The sequence below is a fragment of the Choristoneura fumiferana genome, chromosome 14 (assembly GCF_025370935.1).
Source record: "Choristoneura fumiferana chromosome 14, NRCan_CFum_1, whole genome shotgun sequence".
Taxonomy (NCBI): Eukaryota; Metazoa; Arthropoda; class Insecta; order Lepidoptera; family Tortricidae; genus Choristoneura; species Choristoneura fumiferana.
This window is the reverse complement of record NC_133485.1, coordinates 11,777,693-11,786,441: the sequence shown is the minus strand read 5'-3', so window position 1 is coordinate 11,786,441 and position 8,749 is coordinate 11,777,693. Positions and strand designations below refer to the sequence as shown.

The 8,749-nt window shown below is 37.7% G+C and overlaps 2 protein-coding genes across 2 annotated transcripts; both read left to right on the top strand.

Annotated features, from left to right (window-relative positions):
- The first annotated feature begins 820 nt into the window (after positions 1–820).
- On the top strand, positions 821–2,008 carry LOC141435004 (uncharacterized). The gene has a single exon (XM_074097509.1). It carries the CDS (start codon positions 821–823, stop codon positions 2,006–2,008), a length of 1,188 nt encoding a protein of 395 aa, XP_073953610.1.
- Positions 2,009–3,669: 1,661 nt separating this feature from the next.
- Positions 3,670–8,652, top strand: LOC141435003 (uncharacterized). The gene is made up of 3 exons (XM_074097508.1): positions 3,670–3,796; positions 5,876–6,052; positions 8,179–8,652. The coding sequence occupies exons 1-3, from the start codon at positions 3,670–3,672 to the stop codon at positions 8,451–8,453; spliced, it is 579 nt and encodes a 192-aa protein (XP_073953609.1). The 3' UTR covers positions 8,454–8,652.
- The last annotated feature ends 97 nt before the right edge of the window (positions 8,653–8,749 follow it).

Here is an 8,749-nt window from a genome sequence, read left to right as displayed (position 1 = left end):
CAGTTCAACAATAGAAATTTACTACTTACCTATGACAATTTTGCTGTTCCTACAAACGCTTTGAGCTTTTTTTCGTGATAAAATGGCTATAATATCTTAGGAGTGAATGTTACCTATAATAATATGAATACTATGTACTTAAATTTTACTGACAGTCAAAATTCATCAATAGTATAAATATTTACTCCTTCAGTGTCAGCAGAAAGGGTCAACAATACTGACAGTTAATACAACTTAGTGGTGGTAAATATTAGTCCTTCCTTCCCCTTCAACTGATATCGCGAGGCAAAGTCAACTTCAAAGACAACTTCCTAATCTCGATGACCCTAGATTGGAACTTCCTATTTTGTTACCTCATACCTTTACTCATATATTATTTAACAACGCTAAATTCCGACATGCCAGCATGAAGCAACAAAAGAACCTGTCCAGTTTGTATATTCATTCTCCAAAATAATCTACGAAATGGTTTTCACTTATTTAATAACAGTAATATAAAAAACGAATTAATCTTGAGCTTTACGTTGATCGCTGAGTGTCAGTAGTGGTTGGAATCTCTATGTTTTAAGTTACATATCTGAGAATGAGATTATGGAAAAATGTACTAGACGTCCTTTTTAGTTTGTTTCTTATTTCTTGCGCTTACGATGCTTTCGATTTGGAACCTAATGAACCACAGTGGCTAAGTGTATTCAACGTTACAAAACGCCCTCATACCGTGGTTTTAGGCATCGAAAATGAAACCAGCGTCACGTTTAAAAATAGCTTCATAAAGAGTTTACACCGAGATCACTCAGTTATGTTGGTGGGAGGGGAAAATATGCCAGAGTCAATAACTGAAGAAATATTAATGAGGACATTAATTCGCAACTCTAACCTTGTCTTTACCACAGCCAGCATAAATTCAAGTTTGCTGGATAAGCCGGTACTAAAATTCATGCTTAGATCACAAAAGTCAGTTGTATTCATAATAGTATCCACTCAAGATCGCCTATATGGATGTGACCAGGGAAAATTGAGTGAAGAGGCTCACACCAAAATAGAAACTTTTCTAAACGACCTATGGCATAAGTATCGCATCTTGATCGTCATTCTTACCCTACCAAAAGTATGTCCAAACAAGTATGTTATATATGGAAACTCGAAATCATCTCATGTAGACTTGTATAACAGGACAATCAAACTCATCAACACGACTATTCAGTTATCAAGAGTATTGACAATGAGAATAAAAAGAATGCTAACTCAAAATTATCCACTAAAAGGCAACATCTTTAGTCGATTTCCGACGGTTATTACAAATTGTTCCGGCACAGAAATGTACGTGAAAACGAGTAATATTTTAGGCGATAACTATTGTGGCATGGATGCCCTTGTTATGGCAGATGTTGTCCGACATTTTGAATTCAATTTATCGATGCCGCGAATGGGACCAGGCTACGATAAATTTGGCTACCAGCAGGAAAATGGAGTCGTTACGGGAAGCTTGGGCTATATTTTCACGGGTGATTTGGACATATCATTCAATTCTAGGTTTATGGTAATGTATATTGAAGGGTACACCAGGCCTTACAATTTCTTGTATCCCATCTCGCAAGATTCCTTGTGCGCTTTGTTGAAGCATCCTGGTGAAGAACCACTCTGGCGTTACCCATACAAGGCTTTTACTCTAACACAGTGGTTCTGCATTTACACCGCGCTCATTACCGTAGGAGTATTCATGTGGATGTCTGCGAGGATTAAAAAGAGATTATATCACAACATCAAAGCGTCTTCACTGTATTGTTATGTTACAAACTCTATGAACGCCGGGTTATTTGGCTTCTTTTTGAAGCGCAGAAATGATTTGTTGATATTGAGAGGAGCCTGCTTGTATGCTTCGATTATGCTCTTAGCGACTTATCAAGTGAGTACTGTATACAATTACATCTTCTATATAGGAAAACAGGGCACGGTTACTAAGAGTATAGACAAGTCAAACTGTATTGTGGTCGAAACGTCGAGGTAAATGTTACTCGTGTGTTTAGCGTGATAAGTCCTGTTTGTGGTATTTTAAATATAAGTACAAGATAAATCTCTCTCCGTTTTCAGAGATCTAAATAGTCCAAGGTGTTAGTGTAAGCACACAAACAGTTTTCTTGGCGATCGGTCGTCGCTCACTACATCATCTTGCACTATTTTCCTTTCCCTATGAAAAGGACGCAGTGAGCAACATGCGAGAAACCGGAAGGCGTTCTGCTATATTTTTACTGAAAAGATTTTTCTTCTTCAATATCTCTTAGGACATCATTTTAGTAGAATAGGTTTAAAACAACTTATAAAATGTGTTTTCACCTCACTAGCTCGAAAAAGCTTTCTTTATCCTTCGAAATCTGCGTGGAAAGTCGCTTTTTATCTTCTTGGCTGGAAAGAGTTTTTGAATTTCGAACGTTACCGTGAACGGGTGCCCCCTTGAAAATACATTATCGTATTGTCTTACTTTCACAACCTCGTATCTGACCACAAAATTGCTTTAGAATCATCTTTATGTTAAGTACGAAGTGTTGATTTGTTTTATACAATTCGGGTAGATACGAGGTTGAGGAAGTAGCGTTGAATATTGACTGCTCACAAAGAAAGTTCGTCATAGATTGTTGAAGTAATATTAAATCTGTTAATTACTTATCTGTTATTTTATTCTTATTACTAAACATTTATTTAGTAATAATAAAGCTAATTTTAGTTTTCTAAAATTATTCCAAATGCGTCTATAATTACAAAAAAAATACAAAACAAACAAGAAGAAAATAGATATCAAATGATGAAAAGAGATTCGGAAACGCACCCGAAAAAAAGCACAATGACGCGTTCTGAAACGTGGTTTGTCATAAATTATTTCATTAATATAAATGCGTTAGTGTTTTAATTCTTGTTATTATTGTTGTTATTTATTAATACCAAAAAATAGATAACATTTTATTTACATTTTGTTCTATTGCATAGGTTTTTTCGTCTTTATTCACAAAAAATAACGACAAATAGGTGGATAGATATGTGATCAAATTCAGAACGCACCTAACGGAGGGAAAAAAGTTCACAGTCAATATTTACCAATTCTAGTAATATTTTTTTTTAATTTAAATAGGTTTAGCTACTTGCATAATGAAATGTAAAAAGTACTGGCTAACTCACTTATCAACGTCCAACCCAAACCCTGGATCTAGAAAGCTGAACTTTTACTTGGACTTCGAAATTCCCTCTTTTTATGGACACAAGAACGTGAATGTATATTTTGAGATATTTGCATGGAATGAGAATTCTGCGATATAGAAAAATCCACTAGCAATAAGCTAGCTAGCATAACCTGAAACTGATTTATAAGAGTGTTCAATTTATTTGCTTCCATCTAACTACTATTTTTCTCGCTGTCGTGAGGTGAAAAATGGTCTGTTCCTCTCGGCTGTAAAGTTGTTTAGCATCTCGTACCTTTGAAACCCTCGACTACGCTCAGGATTCTTCTTTTGAACCACTCGCTTCGCTCGTGATTCAATCCTAGAATCCTTCGCTTGCTCGGGTTTCAATATAAGCACTCCTGCCAAATAGTCTGTTACTTTCCAGCCTTGCATAACAAATAACTATTCTTTCCAGAGTTACATCAACTATACATTCACAACTCGTTGGTATAATCCGATGAACAAACTCACAGATCTCGTAGAAGCAAACACCGTGGTACTGACATCTCCTTCCATCAACGCCTTACTTGAGATTCCAAATAACGATGTGCAAGCCAAACTGCAAATTAGAACCATAGTTTCAGGTGGGTCATAATACCGATCTTCAAAAGACATAAAAGTACCTACTTAATTTCACGAAACCTTTGAATACGAATATTGAATTATTTTAAATACAAACCCGGAGAATAAGCCCGAAGATGAATATGCTTATTTGAGTGAACTGCCCTTTGAGAAAAATATTTTTTGACTAATTATTGGGTTCTGCGTGGACTGTAGTATAGGTGGAAGACAACTCTGGTTCTTGATTCATTAGCAGCTATATTGTAGAAATCAAATAAAGACAAATAGTTACGAGACGATTGCCGGCGGGTGACCGGAGCAGAGAGAGAAGAGGAAATAGAGGGGGGAAAACCACAGATTTTGTCCAACTTATAGCTAATTAAATATTATGCTTTTGTTGGTGTTGCCAACATGCTGCGGCCTCACAAAGGAGTTTATAACTTAATTATTGATAACTGAAACCAAAACGAACATGCTGCAGTTCACAAAGGAATTTAGAACTTATCTGTTAAGACTTAATTATTGTTAATTAAAGCCTAATCAAGCTACTGTGGTCTCGCAAAGAAAACTAAACATTTATTAAAATTAAACTCTTATTCCCCCTTTTCCAGATTTAGTGCATATATTAAATCACATACATAAATGTATGAAAATATTCGACCTTGCTAGCCTTAAAATAGGGTACATAATCAATATTATTGGTTTTTAAATAAAACAGCCATAGTTAACCAATATAAAATTATGGTTCATTTTGTAGTAGCGTAGCTAAGTTAACGGGCCTAGAAAAGGGTCCTACTAATAAGTTTTTGAAAATATTATTAGTTAATAAACCTGTTGTAAACTAGTCCTTCCTTCTTTCTGTAAAAAAGGTTGCCTGGAAGAGATCGCTCTTAAGCGATAAGGCCGCCTATGGCAAGTGTGATGAAAATTATATTTAGAATTGTTTTATTTTAATTTTCGTCATAGGTACCTACTCGGTGTAAAAAGTTGTACGAGTCACTCGGGAGCAAAATTATTTTCACACCACCTGCTCGACAATGCCTAATTATAATATCATGCAAACTTTTCTCAAAGTAAATCATTGTAGCCCTTGGCTTACGCCGGGGCGTAATGTTGTACTAAATTTTATTATAACCCGCTGGTTAGTAATGTGATTCTCACTTCTCATAGTTCTAAATAAAGTCTGATTGAGATAGTTTCTTGTAAATGTTAATAGTATTTTATGCAACTGTATCGTAATAGGGGTCCTTAAAACACGAGTGAGGGTTTATGAAACGAGGCGTACGAATAGTTGAATTTGTGAATGTCAATTGTTTGTCACCTCATAACTAGTAATCGGGTCTACATTGGCTCCCATAACGTTAAACTTTCGATTTCGTTTATCCATACCGTTGTTTGTCATAATCGTTACGTTACGTACGTAACTGACGGTTAAATGTGATGCCGTCTCTGTCTGTTCGAACAAAACAAATAGAGACGGCATCACATTTATCCGTCACTTAACACTAATCAATGGATGGTGAAACAGCCCCTAAGAGTAAATATTTAGCAGCCTAAGGTACCTATAAAACATACCTAAACTTGGAAGAATCGGTACACAATCACAATACGAAATCCTTCGAAAAATATTAAATAGGTACTTGATTTTTTCGTAATGGCTACGGAACCCTATCCTGGGCGTGTCCGACACGCTCTTGGCCTGTTAAAACTTTGTAATAAGAATGTTTCCTCCTAATAATTCATTCCGCGAACTTTTGGACCTCCTATCGTATATTCCAAAAAAATGTTGGATTGTCATTTCACATCCCTACTCAACTTATAGCAGCAAACGAGCGAAGCGAGCGAGCAAGACTTTGTCGGAGCAGTGAAACTCGGATAAGTTAGGCGTTAGAAGAGTAAGGCGGAAGCGAAGCGAACTTGACTTCACATAAGATCATAAGTGGTAACTAAGCAGTTATTTATAAGTACTTTTTGTAAAAAAGGGAAAAAATCCTTGATCCTCATCAAACACAAACGAAGGGCAAAAGCAATTTTACTACTACCCTTTTACCCTTAAGGAAAATAACTTTTGTCAATTAACCTATTTATTACCCTTTCAACAGAAGACACTAACTTCTATGACTATGTCGTCCATCACCACAATACTGCGGCTTTGGAACGCCACTCTGATGCCATTTTAGTGACGCTGATGGAATACAAGGGCGAAGATGGTCGACCACGATTATACGTCGCTAATGAGTGTTTTCGTCAATTTTACCTGTCTTACATCACCAATAGAGGTAGGTATCTATAAGTTTTTTCACTTCTCATGCTCTTAAAATGTTACTTTAGTCTCTGCATATCGAGACTAAAGCTCCTTTTTATATAAATAAATAAATAATTTTTTTTTATTCTCTAGAGATTAGAGTAAGTATTTTTTTTATTTACGTTGGAAACCCCTAAACAGCCAACACGGTGTTTGTGAATGGAGGATTTTTAGGCGTGAAAATAACCTCAAAATGACAACTGTGCAAAAATATTTAAAAAAACACGATTCAATTTCGTGAAACACAATTAATGATTACGAACATGAATCTATTTAATTAATTATTAATTCATTTTGTTATGCATATTAGTCCAATTAGGTAGTTTATAATATTTTGAACATGAAACTACCGTGAGACTCACTCATATTAAATGATATTGTAACGGATAACTCACGTCTTAAACCGAGTTTAGCTCGACATGTTCCGGGCTAATTCGTAGCCCTTCTTCTCAGGAGCACGCGACTCGGCGGCTGCCGCAACACGCACACTACGCGCCACCGCTCTGCTCGAAACTAACACCGGCGCACAACTACCCGCATTTTTATCGTCATTTTTATTATCAATGTCTAATGTAGGGTAGCACACAACACTAACAACATCGCTCCGTAAAGGCACATTCACACAACGATGACGCAGCACGAGTAATTAATACTGTTTTCCAATCCGTTACCGCAATCCCGGTTAAAATTCGGATGACGACTAATCTCAATGGCTTCACGCACTTTCCGCGGAATGAAAATCTTTTCTCTCGCAAGTACAGACACCTTATCAAACCTGATGTAATGCGGTAAATCGTTTTAGCGTACTCCTACCTTAAAGGCCGGCAACGCACTTGTGACTCTTCTGGTGTTGCAGGTGTTCATGGGCGACCGTAATCGCTTACCATCAGGCGATCCGCCTGCTCGTTTGCCCCCTATACCATAAAAAAAAAAACCGAGTCCATTGAATGCTCGGCCATAGCAGAGCCCTGTCGTCCTGCTTCCTCATACTGCGTATGTGCTCCGATACCCTAGTAGACACGTTACGCCCAGTCTCACCGATATAGCTCTTGCCACACGAACACGGAATCATGTATACCCCGGGGCCACTCAGGGGCTCCTTATCCTTCGGCGATCGCACCAACTGTCTAAGCTGCATATGAGGACGGAAAATCGACTTGATGCTATATCTTCTTTTTTTTAAATGACGATAAAAATGCGGGTAGTTGTGCGCCGGTGTTAGTTTCGTCGGGCAGTCGCGCGAGCAGAGCGGTGGCGCGTAGTGTGCGTGTTGCGGCAGCCGCCGAGTCGCGTGCTCCTGAGAAGAAGGGCTACGAAATAGCGCGAAACATGTCGAGCTAAACTCGGTTTAAGACGTGAGTTATCCGTTACAATATCATTTAATATAGTTTATCATCATCATCATCATCCCAGTCTATATACGTCCCACTGCAGGGCAGAGGCCTCCTCTCAGAACAAGAGGGCTTGGGCCATAGTTCCCACGCGGGCCCAGTGCGGATTGGGAACTTCACACGCACCATTGAATCCTATGTTTTAATCCAGGTTATAAACTAACTTTTTGCCAAATTTCATCCAAATCTTCTTAATAAGTTGAGTTATAGAGTACCTCGCCCCAATACTCGGCATGTTAATAATCTGTTTCATGTGCCCCTTATACGTCCTAAATATGTTAGAAATTCTTTTGTTAATAGAGTTTGCAAAATGTATAATTCCAGTTTTTCTGAAGTTGATATATTTAACACTTGTCTCCAAGAGTTTACGTCCCTAGTTAGGGATCAAATTGTAACTTAGTTATTATATAAGTATAGGTATCCATAGTCTTTTAAAGTAATGTCACATTTTTAAATTATTACTTTACTTTATTAGTTATTACTTTATTCCTAAGGTTAGTAATATGTAATAATAACCTGAGGTAACTTTACTGGTTGGTGTATTAGCTAAGTTTTCATTTGTAATCAGCCATATTGTACCGTTTGTACCCAAATAAACATTAATTCCGTCTAGCCGTTTTAGCGTGAAGAAGTAATAAACATACTCACTCACTCACAAACTTTCACATTTATAATATTAGTAGGATAATAACATTTGTTTTGTCAACAGCTTTCCCGTTCGTTGAAGTACTCCACGTATTCATGATGCACCTAGTGGAATCAGGTTTACCAAACATGTATTACACCTGGACGAGTCGATCTCTAGGTCTGGACGTGACTCTACCCAGCATGACTTCGGAGCCGCGGAAAGCTAACAAAATTAACATAAGCGCGCAAGTCATCCCTTTCAGCTTGCTGTTTATTGGCTACTTCTTGTCCACTGTTGCTTTGGTCGTTGAATTATGGATGGCAAAGAGGACCAAGCTCTTTCCGTACCTGCCATAAGAGGGCGATACTTACATGGAAGTGTAGCGACTCCTAGCGCCATCTAGTGAGCAAATACAAAAACTCCAACCTTGCTCACATCGCACTATTGAAGTTTCTCAACTCAGACGCATACATGTATACCACTTCCGACGCTCGTCCTTCGGACTTTGGTCCCCAGGCATAACACCTGCCTGGAGAGAGATCTCTCTATTGGAGCCTTCCCCCATATAAGAAATCGTACAGAATCTTATCGAAACTGGGCCCAGTTCCTCTAGGCATGTTAGTCTAATAAATAATATTAGTGTTTTGTCTCA

Bases quoted from the DNA above. Each gene is read 5' to 3' on its own strand.
- LOC141435003 (XM_074097508.1), top strand. From the start codon at position 3,670: ATGAACAAACTCACAGATCTCGTAGAAGCAAACACCGTGGTACTGACA. The intron at 3,797-5,875 runs GTGGGTCATAAT...CCCTTTCAACAG, and splicing joins AATTAGAACCATAGTTTCAG to AAGACACTAACTTCTATGAC. The intron at 6,053-8,178 runs GTAGGTATCTAT...TTTTGTCAACAG, and splicing joins GTCTTACATCACCAATAGAG to CTTTCCCGTTCGTTGAAGTA.
- LOC141435004 (XM_074097509.1), top strand. From the start codon at position 821: ATGCCAGAGTCAATAACTGAAGAAATATTAATGAGGACATTAATTCGC.